Source organism: Thamnophis sirtalis, unplaced genomic scaffold (genome assembly GCF_051295495.1).
Source record: "Thamnophis sirtalis isolate CommonGarterSnake01/CBP01778 unplaced genomic scaffold, rThaSir2_p1.2 scaffold_3, whole genome shotgun sequence".
NCBI classification, from domain to species: domain Eukaryota; kingdom Metazoa; phylum Chordata; class Lepidosauria; order Squamata; family Natricidae; genus Thamnophis; species Thamnophis sirtalis.
The window spans coordinates 140,863,257-140,883,810 of record NW_028261383.1 but is presented as its reverse complement, the minus strand read 5'-3'; the positions used below and the strand labels follow the sequence as shown (position 1 = coordinate 140,883,810).

At 41.0% G+C, this 20,554-nt stretch overlaps 1 protein-coding gene across 1 annotated transcript in view; it reads right to left on the bottom strand.

Annotated features, from left to right (window-relative positions):
* The window catches only part of PITPNC1 (phosphatidylinositol transfer protein cytoplasmic 1), a 185,768-nt gene that overhangs the window by 68,744 nt on the left and 96,470 nt on the right, over positions 1–20,554 (bottom strand). Inside the window, exon 2 of the mRNA XM_087710232.1 lies at positions 14,163–14,311. Within this exon, the coding sequence (XP_087566358.1) occupies positions 14,163–14,311 (149 nt within the window). The remainder of the gene's footprint in view (positions 1–14,162; positions 14,312–20,554) is intronic.

The following is a 20,554-nucleotide window of genomic DNA, read 5'->3' as shown; positions in this document are numbered from 1 at the left end:
ATGGAAATTAAATTCCTTCTAATTATGGATATAGATATTGCTACTGTACAGAGCTTAGACACAAAGGGAGGGAAGGAGGGAAGGAGGAAGGGAGGGAGGGAGGAAGAGGGAGGGAGGGAGAGAGAGAGAGAGAGAGAGAGAGAGGGAGAGAGGGAGAGAGGGAGAGAGAGAGAATAGTATCAAGAAATAAATGCTATGTTTACCAAGCTCAGGCTCTTTTATTTTGGTCATACCATTTATTCAAATTCTTAAATTAGCTATGCTAAGAATGGAGGTGCTAGAAAATGAAACTGGCTAAAACCACACTGGATAGAGACCATCAACAAGATTCTGGTTTAAATTTAGAGATATTAAACCAAGTTGTAAACTATCAAAAGCAGAAAAAACTAAGAAAGTTATAAATAAGAAAAAGAGAGAGAGCAAGAATGTGCCTCCCACACAATTAATTCTAGGTAACTTATAATTCTAAAAGAATAACATTATCAAAACCAGTCCACCATACTATGTATGTATTGGCAGGGCCAAAAACTTCCCAGTAAAATGCTGACTGCATTATATAGTGCTCAGCCCTCTTGAAACCCCTGCAGAAAAGCATGGGGTTTGCTACTTTTTAAAATCAGAACAGGTTAAGGGTCACCCAGACCTACAGGCCTACTCCTCTTCAGTTAGGCACCAACATTGCCAAGATCATCCTCCAGGCTTCCTTATTTCCTTGGGACAGAGGTGTGGGAAGGACATGATAGCATGCTTTCTTGGGCTAACCACATATTGGTTAGGTGGGTCCAGAAGTGGGTTCCTACTGGTTCGGATCAGTTTGGGCGAGTAGGTAGTAACTTGGCCTGCCACACTCCTGAACTGGTTCTCTCGGCAGTGCCATAAGCACCACCGTCTTGTTTTTTTGTTTCTGCGCATGCAGAGAAGCATTTTTTTAGTACTGCGCATGCACGCAGTGTGTCCCTGAGGGAACCGGCAGTAGCAGCAGCCGGAACCCACCCCTGGGCAGGTCCCACTTGGAGCAAAGAGACTTAAACCAGTGATTTCTAAGACACATTTTAACTTGCTAGCATTTACTTTTTAAACCTTACCTGGGGACCAATCTAACTGAAAGTCTAGTTCTTGTGATATAGTGACAAGGTGCTGGATTAGAAAGTGGGAAACTCACTCAGGCAAACCCAAAGGTGCTTTTTCAGGAGGTAACCGGGCTTTCTGTTTTTTTTGTTTTTTTTTGAAGATGTTTCACTTTTTATATAAGAAGTTATTTTAGCTTCTGGGCTGAAGAAGCTTCTTGGATGAGAAGCGAAATATCTTAAAAGAAAAACCAGAAAGTCCAATTGCCTTCCGAAAGAGCATCTTTGGAAAAACCATGACCTGGATGACTGAGAATCTCCATAGACATTCCCCAGGCAAAAATACTAGCTGGGTGACTATGCGCCAACCACTGTCTCTCAGCCCAACTCACCTCAAAATATTGTTGTGGGGGAAGACAGGAAAAAAAGCATTATTTAAGCTGCCTTGAACTGTAAAAAGTAAAGATGAGATATATAAATTAAATACACAGATAAAGGTATTCAGATATTAAGAGCCTTCAATCAGGGTCTGTTTATTGGGCGTATCAGAAAGGGTCTACTTCTCCATGACTCTCAAGCTATAGCATATGTTCTTCATAGAGTTGCATTTGACCCCATCCACTTTTCTATTTCTTCCATCAAGGTTTTATGGTTAATTGTCCCTAGTTTCATCATTCCATTTAATTTTTGATTTTGCATCTATATTTTGCATATTGTGAGTTGCCTTAAATATTCAGCGCCAATAAAAAGGGCGACTATGAATCAGATAAATAATTAGGAATGATTGGGCAGCAGGATTATGCTGTCCAGGGTGTTTAGGAATCTCTAATTGATTTTTCAAATAATCTGTAGCCAGATGCTTCTAAGAGAGTTTTTACAACAGCATACATTTAAGGTAAAGATGATGATGTCCCCTGAGTCAAGTCTGACTCCTGATAACCAGACATGTCCATCCAGATTTCAAGGCCACAACATGGGAGTATTTTGTCACAACCTTCTTCCAGAATCTTTTCTGAGTAGTCCATCAAGTCTATAACCTTGGAATCCCTCATCCCAATTTAGACTAGGTCCAACTTGGCTCAGCTTCCAAGTCCAGACAAGATAGGAGACTGTGATGAACTGTGAGCAAAACCCAAAACTGTATTCTTTTTCCCTTGATACAAGTAGGGGACAAAAAGCCAAAGGTGCTAAAATTTATTTAGATATGCCCCTATTATGCCAAGCCAACCTGTCCCCAATCAGAAGACATGTGGACACCTTGGGGCTGAAATATACCTGGAGAAAACTGGGTTGAAAAAGCCTTGGCTGAATTAATGGAGTCTCCAAACGTGGCAATTTTAAGACTTGTGGGCTTGCAACTTCTAGAATTCTCCAGCCAGCATTGAAACAAGAAAGCTTGTTATATTGGGAATAATGAGCCTTTAAAGTCTCTGAAATGCAGATTCATATTCAAGTTATACACTAGTTAACTACAATAATTTGCCTGCCTTTGTCTTTGACTCGCCTGTGCTTGACTGTTGGTGGTCCCAGCCCAGTTTACGGCTCAGTCTGCAGGTATCATGCAAACAACTGCTTAGACTATTTCCACATTGACTTATAGTAAGGTAAATTTATGTATTTAAACAATTCTCCAAAAAGACAAAAGATCCCCACTACATGCACATGTGACACACCTGCGCATAAATGCATTTGTATACATGGTTCTGTATGCCTCTATCTACTACCTACTTACAAAAAGCCACCCCATACACACCCACTTTTCCTGGTCCCAGAAAGCAAAATATGTTAATTGAATTAATAACTACTGATTAAGGCTTGCCTGCAAAATAGGAAAACTAATTTGTAAAGTTAATTATCTCCAGCCCATATATACAAACGCAGTCCTCTCTTTCATGCATCTGTTTGCAGGACTCTAAGTATAAACTTTTGCAGGCTTACTCTATAACAGGGGTGTCAAACTCACAGCGTCACGGCGGCATCACGTGACATATCGGGACTTTTCCTCCTCGCTAAACTGGGCGTGGGTGTGGCCAGCATGTGATGTATCTGGCCCGTGGGCCGGGAGTTTGACAGCCCTGCTCTATAGCAAGATTCTTTTTGGTCCATGATTCTCAGCCCAGGTTAGTGGGCAGAGGCACCTGCTATGCTGTAGATGGCTCTGTGTAAGCCAGCTTGTTCTATGGGGCTATAATGAAAACTGAAGAACTTTAAAGCTGGGTCTCTTTCTGTCTTCAAAAAAGAAAATAATTGGGGATTTGTGCAAGCCTGGAAGGGAAACAGAAATTAGCGAGCCACCAGATGGCAGCAAAGTTCATTTTTTATATCACTTTGCTGCCTCCTAGTGGGTATTTGGAGTTTGCAATTCAGATGGCAGTACTGTATGGTAGTCTTCTCTATTCATGGAGATTCTCCATGCACTCTTCATTTGTGGGGAGAGGCTCTATGGACAGAGAGGTTTCCCACTACACAAACATACATTTAAAAGTGAAACGCGGAAGAGGGGTTAGTAGACTTTTCCAGGTTTTCCCTTGATGACTCTTCTCCACTTTCAACAGCACCTGCCTTTATTGCTACATATTTGGCAAATGTACTCAGCCTTCCCGCTTGAAAGGCAATTATTTGGGTTTCCCACAAATGCTTGACTTAAACAAATTGAGATTACAATTGAAATATTTCTGTGTGGGGTCAATATTTACTTTTGCCTCTTTATTACCGTAATTTTGGCAGTATACGACTGGGCATTTGTAATTATTTGATAAGCCTTTCAAAACACCATTGCATGGATCACTTTACTGATTTTTGAACTCATGATCTTAAATACATTTAAATATAACATGGTGATACTAGTGGAAGGGAGAGCAGATAAATCTCCCTTAACATCACAGTTAAATCTTTTTGATATGTTTGCCAAGTTCGAATCCAATCTTCTAACCACACTGACTCTTATAGATTTTTTTCTCAAGCCAAAACATACACTAGAGCTAGGTTCATTTGTCTTGATAAACTATCATTATCCATGCCTCTCTCTGTGTACGTACAGACAATGCATTTTATATTTACTTGTCTTAACAGGAGCTCTTCTGCATGTCAAGGAAATAATAGCCCATGGACTACGACAGAGAGATTTCCAGAGATTTTACACTGCAGCTCCCACAACCCTTTACCACTGAACATGCTAGCTAGTCATAACTGACAGTCAAATTCTCCAGAAGGCACTAATGTGCCTAGATTCCAACACTGGAAACTTCTAAGAGACTGGACAACCATTTGTCTGAAATGATATAGGGTTTCCTGCCTAAGTAGGGGTTGGACTTCAAGACTTCCAAGGTCCCTTCCAAGTCTTGTCTTCCCTTCCCTTCCCTCCACTCCACTCTATTCTAGTATCTATCTAGACAAAAGCTGGCTTACAATTTATAAATTAATAAAGCTTAATCAATTTCATCATGTAAAATATCCCCATGGTTACTAACATTCAAAACTGACTTGATGGCGACTCGTAATCAATCTAAAAGTGAATGCAATGTGAATTGGAGCTATACAAAATATTAACATGTGGGTTTGGGAAATTTCATGCAAGATGGAATGAAAACTTATTAAAAACTTTCTTTTTCTGGATACCCTAAACAGATTTACAAGTTCTCATCTGTGAAAGTGATAGGCTGTACCAGTTGAAGACAAAGGAATTCACACCCTCAGTAATTTAACTGATTTAAATGGAAAAATTCCTTTTTGGCATACAGTATTGCTTTCAATACCCAATTTCAACTGAAACTATATTTAGTAATGAAATACAATTAGCACCTTTCTTGGCATTTGTAAAGGGTGGTGGAGAACAGAGGGCGGTTTATATATTCTTTCGTATAAGAAGTATCTTAAAATTGAAATAATCTGCCACAGTGTATAACTGCAGGCCAATATGTATTGGATGGGAGGGGAGATTCAAGATGGCGAGTCTATTTAATCTTTAAGTCTGACGTGTCTTCCTCACATTTGTGCAATTTTCGCTTCTTGGTTTGCCAGCTAAGTGGGACTTGACTGAGGGGGCCACAATCACTTTGAGGTCTCACTAGAGCAGGGGTGTTGTACTCAAGCCCCAGGGGCTGAATCCAGCTTGCAGGATGCTTTGATTTGGCCCACGGAGCCACCCTGGAAAAAGCAAAGGACCGGCCCATGGTGCCTCTGCCAGAGAAAACAGAGCTTGGGAAGGCTGCAGGAGGCTGTCCAAGCCCTGTTTTCACTGGCAGAGGGTTGCAGGAAGCTGTCACAATCAAAACCAGAGCTCGGAAGCCCATCTTCGCTGGCAGAGCGCTCAGGCCACCACAAGTGCTCCCAGTCACGCCTACCCTGGCCACGCCCCTCCTGGGCCCCCAAGGTTAAACACAACCCTGATGCATCCCTCAATGAAATCAAGTTTGACACCACCGGACTAGAGCAATGCAGTTGGTCTGGGGCTGCCTTTGAAAACCTTTCAGAACCTACAACTGCTGCACTATGGGATGGTCTGTCTACTGTATCTGAGAATCAATACAATCCTGTTTTCTGGATACTGCATTGGCTTCCAATAAGTTTGAGGATGCTGATATTAATCTATTAATCTTCAAGCTGATGGTGCCAGTCCTATATGCACAGTATTGGAAAGGAAGTTTCCCCTCTATGAAGTTAGGGTGGCAGGGGCAGACTTTCTTGCCTACCATCAGAGGCGCAGTCTGCCCCCCCCCCCCCAATGTCCTCCAGAAAATAAGCAAAAACAGCCCTTTTTCATAAGGTATTTTGTGGGATGGTAGTGAACAGGACAAACATAGGAGACGGACTTTCTTTCCTGGAAGATTAATGGGTCTTTAAGAAAACATTTTTACTTTGTTATAAGGTTTTATTTGCAACTGTGCTGTTTTGCTATGACTATAAGCTATGAGCCACCTGGATTTGTTTTGCAATCTGGTGGTACTGCCATGAGTCATTTGATTTTACTGACAAATAAATTAAAAATACTGTCAAACTAGTGATAAATAAATATTCCCAAAATCAGGTCTGCCTGCCTGCAAGCATGGCATTTTTTAAATCGTAGAGAACTGGGTATGTTAGTTAAAAAAGCAAAAGGGGAAAAAATGAATATCCAGAACTGAGTATTCCTGAACAGGTAGTCCTTGTTTAGTGAACACTTCAGTGAACAACTTGGTCATTAAGCAAAGCAATTGTTAAGTGAAATACCACAATGTTACAATCTTACTAGCTTTCCTTTGCTTTTCAGACCACAAATTTACAAATTTGTAAACACAAGGATGGGTCACCAAGGTTTCTTTTTCATCACCACTACAACTGCAAAGTCACTAAACAAGGCAGTTGCTAATCGAGGACTGCCTGTATCTTTATTAGACCAAGCCAATAGCATAAAAAAGTATAGATTCTTCCCTTCTCCAGAAGTATTCCTCAAGTCACACACTACAAAAGCAGGGAAAGGGGAAGAAGCAGAAATATCTAACAAGGAGAAGGGGTGGGAGAAGAAGAAAGGACCAGGTATTTCAGGTCTTCTATACCACATACCAGGGACTTGGTGGCTCAGTGGCTAAGATACTGAGCTTGTCGATCAGAAGGTCAGCAGTTCGGCGGTTCGAATTCCTAGCACCATATAACGGAGTGAGCTCCTATGACTTGCCCTAGCTTCTGCCAACCTAGCAGTTCAAAAGCATGTAAAAATGCAAGAAGAAAAATAGGGACCACCTTTGGTGGGAAGGTGCATTCCATGCACCTTCAGCGTTTGGTCATGCTGTCCATATGACGACAGTGATGTCTTCAGACAGTGCTGGCTCTTTGGCTTTGAAACAGAGATGAGCACCGCCCCCTAGACTAGCACATATGTGCGAGGGGAACCTTTACCTTTACCTATACCACATACCATGCGGTATGCAGTCATTGTAGGATGAACAATTTCTTAATGATGGATGTTAATTCCCACCTCTCATTTCATGAATAATAACAACAACAAAAATCCCCACATTTTTTTTTCTGTGTGTTTTCATCACTGTCTTTAAACCATTTACATTAAGCAACATCCATTATGACGACAGGGGATACCACAAACTCTCAAACTCTTGCAGTAAACAAGTGCCAAGCTGTTTTTTCATGTTTGCTTTGAGTTACAAGTCATTCATTATAGAAAGTGCAACACCATCACTGCCAATATATTAAGCAGGATCAGCGCAGACTAAACAGCAACCGGTTAGAGTGAAGCATCAATTTAGGAGGCCTGGGTTCAATACACCTTGGATGCAATGAAAAGACTGCATTGTTCTGCTACTTCAGCCTGTTATATTTTTTTTCACCCTTTCGGAATGTCAGCCTTATAAGGGTCACAAAGGCTACAGAGTAAAACCATTTATAGTACCATCAACCCCCCCCCCCCAGGCAGACAAACCTAAGAATCAATTCCATAGGAAGTGAAGATCACTTTTACTGAGAGTGGTTATAGTTGCAGAATCTTGCAGGTCTGATTGTGATGGGCCTTCCTCCCCCTTTTATACCCATGTGAATTAGGGAGGTATCTGTCTGAGATACCTAAACAGGAGGCTGGACCTGAAGACCTCCAAGGCAGTGGTGGGTTCCTACCAGTTCGGGCAAACCGGTAATGATTTGGCGGCCTGGGTCGCTGGAACTGGCAGCAACCCAGGCCTGCCATGCCCCTGAACTGGTTCTCCAGCCAGCGCCATAGGCACTGCCATCTTGTTTTTGAGTTTGGCACATGCATAAAATAAGTTTAATTGTACTATGCATGCACGCACAACACACATTAAGCTTGCGTGCGCAGCACACCCGTGAGCAAGCCGGCAGCAGTGACTGCCGAAACCCACTCCTGTTCAAGGTCCTTTTCAACTCTCCTCTCCTCTCCCCTCCTCTCCTTTACTCTCCTCTCCTCTATTCTAGTATCTACCTAGACAAAAGCTAGCTTACAATGTATAAATTAATAAAGCTTAATCAATTTAATCATGTAAAATATCTCCATGGTTGCTAACATTCAAAACTGACTTGATCTAAAATCTAAACCAATCTAAAAGTGAATGCAATGTGAATTGGGGCTATACAAAATATTAACATGTGGGTTTGGGAAATTTCATGCAAGATGGAATGAAAACTTATTAAAAACTTTCTTTTTCTGGATACCCTAAACAGACTTACAAGTTCTCATCTGTGAAAGTGATAGGCTGTACCAGTTGAAGACAAAGGAATTCACGCCCTCAGTAATTTAATTGATATAAATGGAACAATGCATTTTGGCATATAGCATTGCTTTCAATACCCAATTTCAACTGAAACTATATTAAGTAATGAAATATAATTAGCATCTTTCTTGGCATTTGAAAAGGGTGATGGAGAACAGAGGGTGGTTAACGCCTTCTTTAAGATAGAAAGTATCTTAAAATTGAAATAATCTGCCACAGTGTATAACTGCAGGCCAATATTTCTGTTTGCTTTGTAAGATATTGGATGGGAAGGGAGATTTAAGCCTGTCTACTAGTTTTGAAAAGTCATGCGTTTCTGCTTACTGCATAGTAACAGATCTGGCCTGTCTGTCAAGATCATCTTCCTTATGTTCTACCAATACTGATGGTTGGGTATTTTAGCATCAATGTACAGTGCCAATGGACACTCTCTCCACACTTTAAGAAGACAGTAGCAGAATGACGGCAGACATGGCTGATTACAGAATGGTGGAGACAGAGCTTGCTCACATCGAACTTAAACAACCAGTAAGTGATGCTCTGAGTATTAGACACTCCACTTTTGAAATAAGATGTGGCAAACCATTGCAGTTTTCACCATACCTTGTGGTTGTTATCAGGCTACAGCTAAGGATGAAGTAAACTTTCAATCTTGGGATGGGAAAAAGGGAACAACAAGGCCGGATGTGACAGTAAACAATATTTTTAGGATATTTTTTTAAACCCTCACTTTTATTATTTTTGTAAAGAGAGTGAGGGAGAGAGGGAGAGTGAGGGAAAGGGGGTAGGGAGAGAGAAATTGGCCCAAAATCACTTAGCTGGCTTTCATGCCTCAGGCAAGGTTAGAAAACGTAGAACTCACAGTCTGTCGGTTTCAGGGCAGCATCTTACCCATTAGACTAAACTGGCTCACTATTGTGTCATGAAAAAGAATCTGAAACAATTGGGGTGGGGGGGGGAGAGAAATTGATACAACAATTGGCCAACTGGGAAAAACTGATATAAAGCAGCCCAAAGACAAAGCTTTCCTGTCCTCTGATGTCCAATTCAGTTCTAGGGCCAGGATTCTAAGCCTACCTATAATATAAGTCAACCACTTCTATGAACTATTTAATAATAATAATGAGGCAGGCCTTATAATTGGTGACTTCTGATTGCCTCCTCGACTGGCCTTCTATCATCAATCCACAACATTCCAAAACCCATTGTTTATCTGAAAAAGTATAAAGTTTCTGCGGCTATCTAGGGTGTGGACTTCAGCCTAAGCAGAATGCTTCAAACACAATTCAGAACAATGTGATCCTGTGCTAGGATTTTTATTTACCGTATTGATCATTCCTTCAAGATGTGCAGAGAGAGGGTCAATCTATAACAATTCCAATTGCAATACTTCAATCCCACTAACTTTTGGCCTAATTTGCTTAGTAAAGTAAATTGTGTGCTAAATTCTTCTATAAATTCCTTGATTGGATTATCTAAGCAAAGGCTCCAGCTGAAGAACAAGCCAGCCTCATATACTTAATCGGTCAACTTTTGACCAATGCATTGCATAACATCCAGCAGAAAAATACAGCAGTTGCTGTATGAAAAACTCCCTGTGTTGCCTTCTCTGAGCTGAAGATAGCATTGGATTTAATCCCTAGATAGAGATGTTCTGCAAGAAATTGATAACCAGAACTACAGATCACCATTTACTCTGACCAATTATGGTGTTGCATGAGAATTCCTACTTGCTTTGATGATGAAATCCTTCTCTATCATTCCCCACTCTAAACACTATTAAAATAGAGATGCATCATCTTATTTAACTATTACAGATAATGCTTGACTTACAATCACAATTGAGCCCAAATTTATGTTGTGAAGTGAAATATTTGTTAAGTGAATTTTGCCCCATTTTACAACTTTTCTTGACACAAATGTTAAGTGAATCACTGCAGTTGTTAAATTAGTAATATGATTGTTAGATGAATCTGGCTTCTCCCTTTATTGTTGTTAGTTGCAAAGCCATGTCTGACCCATCACAACCCCATGGACAACATTCCTCCAGGCCTTCCTGTCCCCAACATTCCCTGGAGTACATTTAAGCTCACGCTGACTGCTTCAGTGACTCCATCCAGCCACTTCATTCTCTGTCATCCTCTTCTTCTTTTGCCCTCAATCTTTCCCAGCCTTAGGCTCTTCTCCAGTGAGTCCTTCCTTCTCATTAGGTGGCCAAAGTATTTGAGTTTCCTCTTCAGGATCTGGCCTTCTAAAGAGCAGTCAAGGTCGATCTCCTGTAGGACTGACCAGTTTGATCACCTTGCACTCCAAGGGGACTTGCAGGAATCTTCTCCAGCACCAGAGTTCAAAGGCCTCAATTCTTTGGCACTCAGCTTTTCTTATGGTCCAGCTTTCAAAGCCATACATTGCTTCTCCCTAGACTTTGCTTATCAGACGGTCACCAAAGGTAATCATATGACCCCAGGACACCACAATTGTCATAAATATAAGACAGTTGCTGAATTTTGATCAAGTGACCATGGGGATGCTGCAATGGTTGTATGACTGGAAAAACAGTCATAAATCTCCTTTTTCAATGCCGTTGTAACTTTGAAAGGTCCCTAAACGAACTGATGCAAGTTGAGGAGTATCTGCATATCAATCCTATAGTACAGGCTTCTTTAAATTTAAATTCATCAGCCCATTTCCATCTTCCATTCTGCAGATGATGTCATCATTTTTTACATGAATCAATTTACCCTTCATCATAGATTAGAATAACAAAATAAGAGGTTTGGAAGAAACTCTGCTCAAGCAAGAGACCCTATACCCAGTCTCCAGCCACTAGTAATACTCTGCCGTAATAAAAAAGAACCTTCATTTCACTCTAAAATGGAGGCAGTCGTATTGAATAAGAGATGTTCCAACTACCATCATAATTGGGGGGGGGGGAATGATGTCCACACTAAACAGATTAAGGTTTTCAAATATTTAGCAACCCACTTTCAATTTCCTAGTACTTGGAAACAACAAAATCTGAGAAATTACAATAAATGTGCCCCAAAGGCTTAGAACATTATAATTTTTTTTCATAGCAAATGGTATCCCACAGTAGTTAAATTATTTAGAACAAGGGAACTAAGCCTCCTACTTTACAGCATCCATTCTATGCTAATAAAGATAAAATGACCACAAAAGCAATTAAGGCAAAATTCATAAGAATGACACTCTGCAAATCTTCAATCTATGTCGAATAATGGTTTTTTATTAGAACTAGGCTATTTTATGTGGAGATCTGCATGGCATTACCTCACTTGAAATATAGATGTGAAACATGTTCTGAGGTGAAATCCTGAGTCACTTTATTCTCACAGGCAAGTCCAACTTCCCTTGGAAAATATCTATTTTGCTTATACCAGAGGTGTCAAACTGGCGGCCCACGGGCTGGATGCGTCATGCGCAGGCCACGCCCACACCCGCTCCATGAAAGAGAAAAACAGCACGAAACGTCTCGTGATGGCAATGTGATGCCATGAGTTTCATCTCCATGGCCTATACTGTGGCCTCCAAGCCTTGTTAATGCTTGGTCTAAAGAAACTATTCCTCTTTGTGGGATTCTAATGCAGGTTATTTTCCTGATATTATTTGTGGATGAGGAATTATGCTGAATGCATTTTCCTGGATACTTTTCTTGATTAAAGTACTTTCCCCCCACCTTTTGTAACATCAGGCCTGCTGGAGGCAAACTTTCAGCCTGGCAAATGTCTATGAAGATTCTCAATCATCCAGGACATGGTTGTCCCAAAAGGGGCAACTGGACTTTCTTGGGTTTTTTCTTTGAACAAACAAAGTCTGGCAACTAACTCTAACATTTTGTTGCTACTTATCTGTTCCACTGATGTCAGTAAAAGTAAGCAAGCATCCAATCTCATGCAAGCTCTGACAATCCCTTCCAAAACATCTATCTCAACAGGTTCTTCATTTTTCTTCAGTCAGATAAAGATATATTTCTAGACATGCTTGGAATGAGACGTCTGCACGCAAGGCTGATTTACATACTCAGTTCTGGTTTTGAGGGCAAAGCTGTGGTTGAGCTTAAAGAAACATTTTGCCTCCACAGATTTTTTTCAACTTGAACATAGCTGGTAACGTAAATGCTACACTTACAAAAGGTCAGAAGTATCAAGATTCTAGGGCTGCACTGCCTGATGTAAGGGGCACATAGTTGCTATGTCTGTTACCAAGGCCACAAGCTCAATAGAAGTCCATTGACCCCAGGCTTCCAGGCAAAAAAAGGAAGGCATCAATATTTAGTTAGACCACCACTAATCAAATGACAGTGGTAGATGAAGCAATATGTATAATTTTTAGAAATCACAATATATCTCTTGAAGGACAGTAAAAGTAACAAGTATCTTACAAAATATGCAGACTTTGTTTAAGAAAGTATCAGACAAGAAAAAGTATTTCACGCGATAAATCATTAATAGTGGTGCTTTGGGGCAGTGATGCACAAGGTTAGTAATCATTCATGATGGGTGCTGTTCTTTACCAAGATATTTTGCCGCCTAAGGAGCTCACTAAAATATTTCTTATGAAGCTAGGTTGGATATTCCTGTCGTAAGCAGTTCTTCGTATGCTGTGAGCCAGACTTGATTTTTATCCAAGTTGCTGAGGTTGAACAAATGGAAACAAGGTCAGATTTTGACCTTGGTACCAAAAAGAATTTTATTTTAAAGGCAAGGTTTTTTTCCCTGGAAAGGTTTTTGTTACTGATTTGGGAGTTTCAGATGTATTTACTTCGCTGAGCCTCAAGTTATGGCAATATCATTTTCTCTTCTGTTGTATCTAATGCATCAGATACTGTAGAAAATAACCATAGGAAAAAAAACGAACAAATTAATCTCTGATTCCTTTTGAGCAGAAAGTCTACCATGATCATACTCAGGTCCATAAAATTATCTTCAAGCATTCACAAAGCATGTTGGATTTCAGTGACAGTTTGTTTACATAGCAACCTAACATAAATCTTTGAGATTGTGGGGGGTTTGCTCATGCAAATCTGCACAAATGTTGATAAGTGTAACCTGTAATTTGCCCAAGTTTTGATCAGTACCAATTCCCATTGATGATCCAGGCCACATATTGTACAGCTAGTCCTCAACTTGTGACCCCAGCTGAGCCCAAAATTTCAATTGCTAAGCAAGACAGCTGTTAAGTGAGTTCTGTCCCATTTTACGACTTTTCCTGTCACAGTTGTTAAATGAAACACTGCAGTTGTCAAATTAGAAAGGCAGTTTTTAAGTGAATATACCTTCCCGATTGACTTCGCTTGTCGGAAGGTCGCAAAAGGTGATCATGTGGCCCCAGGACACTGCAACTGTCATAAATACATGCCAGTTGGCAAGTACCTAAATTTTGGTCAGTCTTAAGTGTGAAAAACAATAACTCACTTTTTTTCAGCGTCACTGTAACTTTGAAAAGTCACTAAATGAATGGTTTTAGGTCGAGGACTATCTGTTCTGTGGTTTTTTTTCCTCATGTAAACACATAGTTTGCTTAATGTTATTTATAATTTCAGTTGCTTTTTCACTGCTTTGTACTTAGCATAATGTATGAGTCCATAGGTATCTGACATGACTGTTCATTTTCACAACTTTCCTTTCTCCAAAGTTTTTAACATTGAAGGAAGGAAGTGACTGGCCACATATCTGAACCAGTAAACATGTAATTTATAGGAGGAATCCTGGCCATTCTCCTGGTATGTCCTACCACATGATTCTCATAAAGCCACAAACAGAGGATTGGTGCAAAGTGCACTAAACCCACAGTTTACTTCCCAAAACTGCATATGCATTAGGGAAGGATGCCATGGCAGAAGGCTTACAGGAACTTTTACCTATTCAGATAGACCCGTTTTTCTGTCAGCTGACCATTCCCGTAGTTTGGATCTTCATAGGGCTCATTCTGTACCACCTCCACACCTTCTCCACGATCACTCTGCTCATGGCTATGTTTACTGATCATGTACAGCTGTCCAATTCTGTACTGCAATGCAAAAAGAAGGAAAAAGTGTATTTAGGTGACAGGTTTATTTTCTTTTTACAAAATCCTTAAAGAAAACATCTTCACAGTGAGTAGCACATTTAAAACTAATTATGGAAACTACTACAGTAACAATGCTAAAAGCTGATTGTTTCAGGTGCAAAGAACCAGGAACACTCGCTGGGTTCAAAGCACAGGATGTAGGAGATGAACTTGAGGGAAGGGTCAAGCATGCCATTGGTTTGGAGTTCCTTCGCACCCACAAAAAAACTAAATACAGCCCACCTTGGATTTCTTTGACTTTAATCTACCAATCTGCCTTGACCCTCAGTAGATCAGATTCTTGTAGAGAGCTAGCATGGAATAAACTTGTTCTCATTTAAACAGCCTTGTTTCTTGTGCCTGACACAGAAGAGTTTAATATTGCTACATATACACAAGAACCTGATCAGCTAATGGCCAAAGCTGAATTGGCACTAGATAAGTTTCAAAAGAATTCATGGGAGGTTGGGGTGGACTTGGGTCTCTTGTGACTGTGCAATGATTCCAAACTAATGACACATTTAACCCTGCCTTCCAGCTCAGTCTGCTCATATTCTACATTGTTGTTATAATAATATCTTTGGTGAATCCTTTATACAGAGTCCCCTTAGAAAGCTTTGATAACTATCTAGACAAAATTATAGTATGAGGTAGCTGTAAATTGTCCCATATGAAATGATCTCAAGAATATAGGGAGGAGGGCAAGTAGCATTTCAACCTGCTGCATATATAAACACAGGTTTTGAACTCTAAGTGCAGCCAGTGACTGCAAATGCTCCATGGATTGTATAAACAGCTCATTTGTCAGCTAAATTCAGTTTGTGGAGGCACTAGATCTGATCTAGTTGGGACATACTACACAGCTAAAATATCCTGCAAACTATTGTTTTCTGGCAACATTATGGACATGGTTTACCATCACCTTCTTCTATTTGCTGTCTCAGGAATTATGGGAGTTGAACAGAGGTGGTATTCAGCAGGTTCTGGCCAGCTCTGGAGAACCGGCAGCGGAAATTTTGAGTAGTTCGGAGAACCGGTAAATACCACCTCTCACTGGCCCTGCCCCATCTATTCTCTGCCTCCCGAGTCTCAGCTGATTGGGAGGGAATGGGGAGTTTACAGTATCCTTCCCCTGCCATGCCCAAGCCATGCCCACCAAGCAATGCCATGCCTACCAAGCCACACCCACAGAACCGGTAGTAAAAAATGTTGAATCCCACCACTGGAGTTGAAATCAACGTCATAAAGGGGCATATAGCCTGAAGTCCTGGGATTTCTTTATAGACTCTACGTATATACTCTACGTATAACCTGGGCATTACAGGTGAAGAAAAAAATAATAATGAAACACTGAAGATATCTTCAAAGGAGCTTGGAAATTCCTTGGAATCTATCTGCAAATAGAAGTCAAAGTTTCCCAATGTTTCATAACTGTTATAACAAAAAAAACATCATTTCAAACTAATTGAACCATCTGCAGTTATGTGAAACAGTACAATTCTGGGGAGGTTTTTAGTTAAAAACCATCCAGCTAAAACATGTGTTACTTAACTATTTTCATAACAGAATGTGATTTCAATTTAGCGGAGTGGAAAACATACCTTAATACAGTTTTTTAGTCCTATAGCACTGGTTTCCCTTTATTGGAATTAGGTACAGCTGTAAATATTTGTGTGACCAAACTGGGTATTTTTCAAAGTTTGTTGTTTTCCATTTTGTTTAGCCTTGTTAGACAATGCTGAACAAAGAGCTAGAATCAAATTGTGGTGTGATTTTCAATATGAAGAACTCTGTTGGAGTTGCTAATAATGTAAAAGGGAAAGATCCTGCAATTTAAGATAAAATGAGTAGTCCGAGCTATATAATGAGGCAAGTGTCCTGGAACTATGGAGATGCCCATTTCTCAAAGTACTACAACTGAGATTGTACCCAGGACAAAGCTCCACAACACAATATTTCAGCCTTCGAGCGTTTTATAAAAAACAAGTTCTTCAGCTGCGTGAACTGACATTTAAATTGTTATTTTTAAATGGTGCTTAACAAGAGCATAAAGGATTTTGTTATAATTAAAGTATTCCCCAGACAACCACTTTAATAGCATAATATTTAAACGCTTGCGAGTTTTCTGACTTGCAGAGATACTTTTCTTCTTTAAAACTGCATAAACACAGATTGCTCCCAAAGCCCAGTCTTTCCTCCGTTGAAGCCAAGAATAATTTTACGTCAAAAGATCTGGCTTGTATATTATAGAATGCAATACTAACATTTCCTCCTCTCTCCCACCCTCCTTAACTGGAAAGAAAAGGAAAGGAAAAAGATTGTGGCCTTGATTTTGTGACAAAAAATTTCTAGGGACAAGCTGCTTTAGTCACGACACTATATGTGTCAAGCTTGGGAAATCAGGAAATCCAGAGAGCTCAAGGCAGTTCACATGCATATAAAATTTATTGCAAGATTAAGCTCTCAGCAAGAATCTGAACTACGAGCTGTCAAAGTAAATTGGTGGCAAATAAGAATCAACAGAATTTAAGGTGGGCTGCACTTAGATCTCTTGTGGGCTCAAAGGGACTCAAGACTGATGATGCGTTTGACCCCTCCTTCAGGCTCGGCCTGGTCATTTCCTACAATATGTTGAACAAAGGAAGGTCAAAGTAGAAATTGAGAAATGTAACAATTTCCTGGAACACAGGTAGTCCTCGACTTACAACCATTCATTTGGTAATGAATGTAACCATTCAAAGTTACAACAGCAGTGAAAAAAATGTGTCTTATGACTGTCTTTTACATTTGTGGCTGTTGAAGCATCCCCGTGGTCATGTGATCAAAATTCAGACCCTTGGCAATTGGCATTTATTTATGACAGTTGTAGTATCCTGGAGTCATGTGGTCATCTATTGCGGGGGGTGGGTGTCAAATCTGATCGCATCACAGGCCATATCATGACGTATCAGGATTGTTTTTGCCCTTGTGGGCCCAGGGTGGGCGTGGCCTGAGTGGGTTGTATCTGGCCTGCGGGCCACATGTTTGACACCCCTGATCTATTGTGACCTTCTGACAAGCAGTCAATGGAGAAGCCAGATTCATTAACAATTGTGCTACCAACTTAACAACTGTGTTTTGTTTGGCCAACTGTAGCAAGAAAGGTCATAAAATGGGGCAACATTCATTTAACGACTCTCTTGCCTAGCAAAGGGAATTTTGGACTCTATTATGGTCATAAGTTGAGGACTACCTGTACATTAGTTCCAAGGAGAGCAGCAATTCCTAAAACAGTCCAAAATGGTTACAAACATCCAAGCGGTAGATATTTGAGTGATTCCACATCTCTAATTTACACCAGGCCCATATTTCAAATTTTCTCCGTGAGAAAGAGAATGAGATAGTAGATCGATTTGAGGTTCTTGATGCTCTCAGTGTATTTGGCGGTGTGTGTGTGTGTGTGTGTGTATGTGTGTGTATGTTGTTACTGTACGCAAAATACTTCAAATGATGAACTTTGTCCACAATCCCATCTCTCTCCCTCATATGACTGACCTTTTTACTAAGCATTTTCTAATTGTCAGCTGGAATTGTGCGTCACCCAGAACTTAAGAGAGGGGGGGGGGACCCTTACTGATACACAACCATTAACCACATAAATACCAAACAGAACTAAATTTAAGTAAGTTGATGGAATAATAAGACTCTAGTCTTCACAAATGCATGTCAGAAAAAACCTATTTGTTTCTTTGGCTTCAGTTACCCCTTCTGGGGTTTGCATTTAGGAACATCAGTGTATTAATAAGGAAGAAGAGACAATGAACAGTGCATTATTAGCAGGGTGGGGTTTATTTAAACCATTAATCAGAAGGATCAAATTATTTAAATCACAATTTAGTCATCCCTTAGGAAGACACCCTTAATATTTTTTCTGTTGGATACAAGAAGGTTCAACAAAGCTTGGTGGGGAGCATTAGTGCAGCAACTTGAGAAAATATAGGCTATTTTTGCCACAGGAATATCAACTGACCAAGAGACTAAGAGACCGATATTGCTAGGCAACCAACCAACCAATATTGACCCAGAGCTGTCAAAACAGATCTGCTAATATTGGAGCTCATAGTAGTGAAGGGGCCGGGATTGCCCGGAATCCCTCCAAAGGAATATACTGAAGATCTATAATGACTTGTGGTATATACAGTAAATTGATTCCACTCTCTTTACTTATACTTCATAGACTTGTGCAGTTCTTCTGCAAAACCTATTCAACCAGAAACATATGATGTTCTCTGGAAATGAAAAGCCTTCAGTGTAATCCAACCATTCTGATTAGAGCAAAAAAAAAAAAAAAAAAGTCTGGTTTGCAGGGAATGTGCAATGTATAATTATCGTAAACTCTGAAAGTTGTAGAGAGGAGAGGCTATGAATGATCACAAGTTCCTAAACACTTAACAGCCCCGGGTTATATTTTACAGGGCTATCTGAGTTAACCCTGAAAAGAGTCTGGAACTTGTTAGAAGTATATATTGCAGTAAGTTGCCCACAATGAGGTGCTGAATGCTTAGTAATATAATATAGGACAGTGATGGCTAACCTTTTTGTTGTCGCATGCCGACACCCATAATGCAACGCATGTGTGAGACCCGCTGCGCTCCCGCTGCGCCCCTCCCCCGGACATGTGTGCCACCCCTATATCCCGTTTTGGTCCTAGCAGGATTCCTTCTGGGACCAAAAATGGGCCGGGGGGGCACTGCACACCTCGTGCATCTCCTGCATGCACTCTGCCCCCTGCGCATGCGCGGCAGAGACTCGAAAATCAGCTGGTCAGTGAGAGGCACACACACATGCGCGGTAGATCTGAGCTGAGGCAACAGCTCACATGCCCTTAGAGAGGGCTCTGCATGCCACCTGTAGCATGTGTGCCATAGGTTCACCATCACAGATATAGGAGAAGAGTCAGCAGAGTCTAGGGGTGAAGTTAAGAGAAGATTTAGTCTAGAATCGTTATGTGTCTATAAACGCTCTAAGTTCAAATCTTTTTTAATTATGTTGTCTTATTTAGTGCTAATTTCGTGTTGACGGTGAGTTGACTAGATTCTTGTGTATAGCTTTGAGCAATAAACCTTCTGAACTGGAAATTATGTGTGATCCTGATTCTTCGTGCCTGACATAAATACTTCAACAGTTATATTCGTGCAAAATTGTTTCTGGGGCCCACTTCAGGTAACTGAATATTACACAAAGTGTAATATAAAACCTGAATATTTTGGCATGATGTAGGTAGGGCGTTCTTATTTTGTACCACCATACTAAGACACCATTGCAACCAGGTAAGTACAAATATGACACCAGTATTTCGCTGAAAAAACAGATTTTAAGGATGTACACAGATATTTTTTTTCTAGAATGCTAGCTCAAAAGAGCTTCTTATCTTTGTTATTATCGTCTCTGAGCTCACTGCATTTAATTATTATGCACTATCTGCTTTTCTTCAATTCCATGACTTTCAGATGTTGCATATTTTCTGATGTGGGAAAATATTAAATGCAATATATGTATTCCCTCTCTCCTTTTTTCAGCTGCCGACATATTACCTTATTTACACATACTTACCGTATTTTCACGACCAAAAGCCGCACCGGATTATAAGCCGCAGTATCAATTAACGTTAATTTTTCAAACTTTTTCCACATATAAAGCGCACCGGGTTATAAGCCGCACATTTCCCGACGCTTCTGGACATCTGTTGCAGTCGCGAGGAGCGGCACGAGGGTTCTTGGCGCTCCGGGGGGCGCCGAGGGCGGCTGGGAGGGGCGCGCGGCTTGGTTTCTCCTCCCTGGACGTCGCAGCGGAGGCCCCGGGCGCACCGATCTCTGTGTTTTTCGCATCGGGGCATGCTCTTGCAGCGCGCCCCGATGCGAAAGGCACTGGGATCGGTGAGTTTGGGGCTGCTGCTGCGGCGTCCAGGGAGGGGAGGCCGGGCCGCGCGCTTCTCCCAGCTGCTTTCGGTGTTTCCTGGAGCGCCGGGAGCCTTCGTGCCGCTCCTCGCGACTGCAACAGATGTCCAGAAGCGGCTTTTGGGGCTGGTGGGGATTGGATTTCCGGCTCGGTGGCCCCTGTCGCTTCTGGACGTCTGTTGCGGTTGTGGGGAGCCGAGGAGAGTGTGGAGGGGAGCGCGCGACGGTTCTTGGCGCTCCGGGAGGCGGGAGAGGCGCGCGGTTTGAT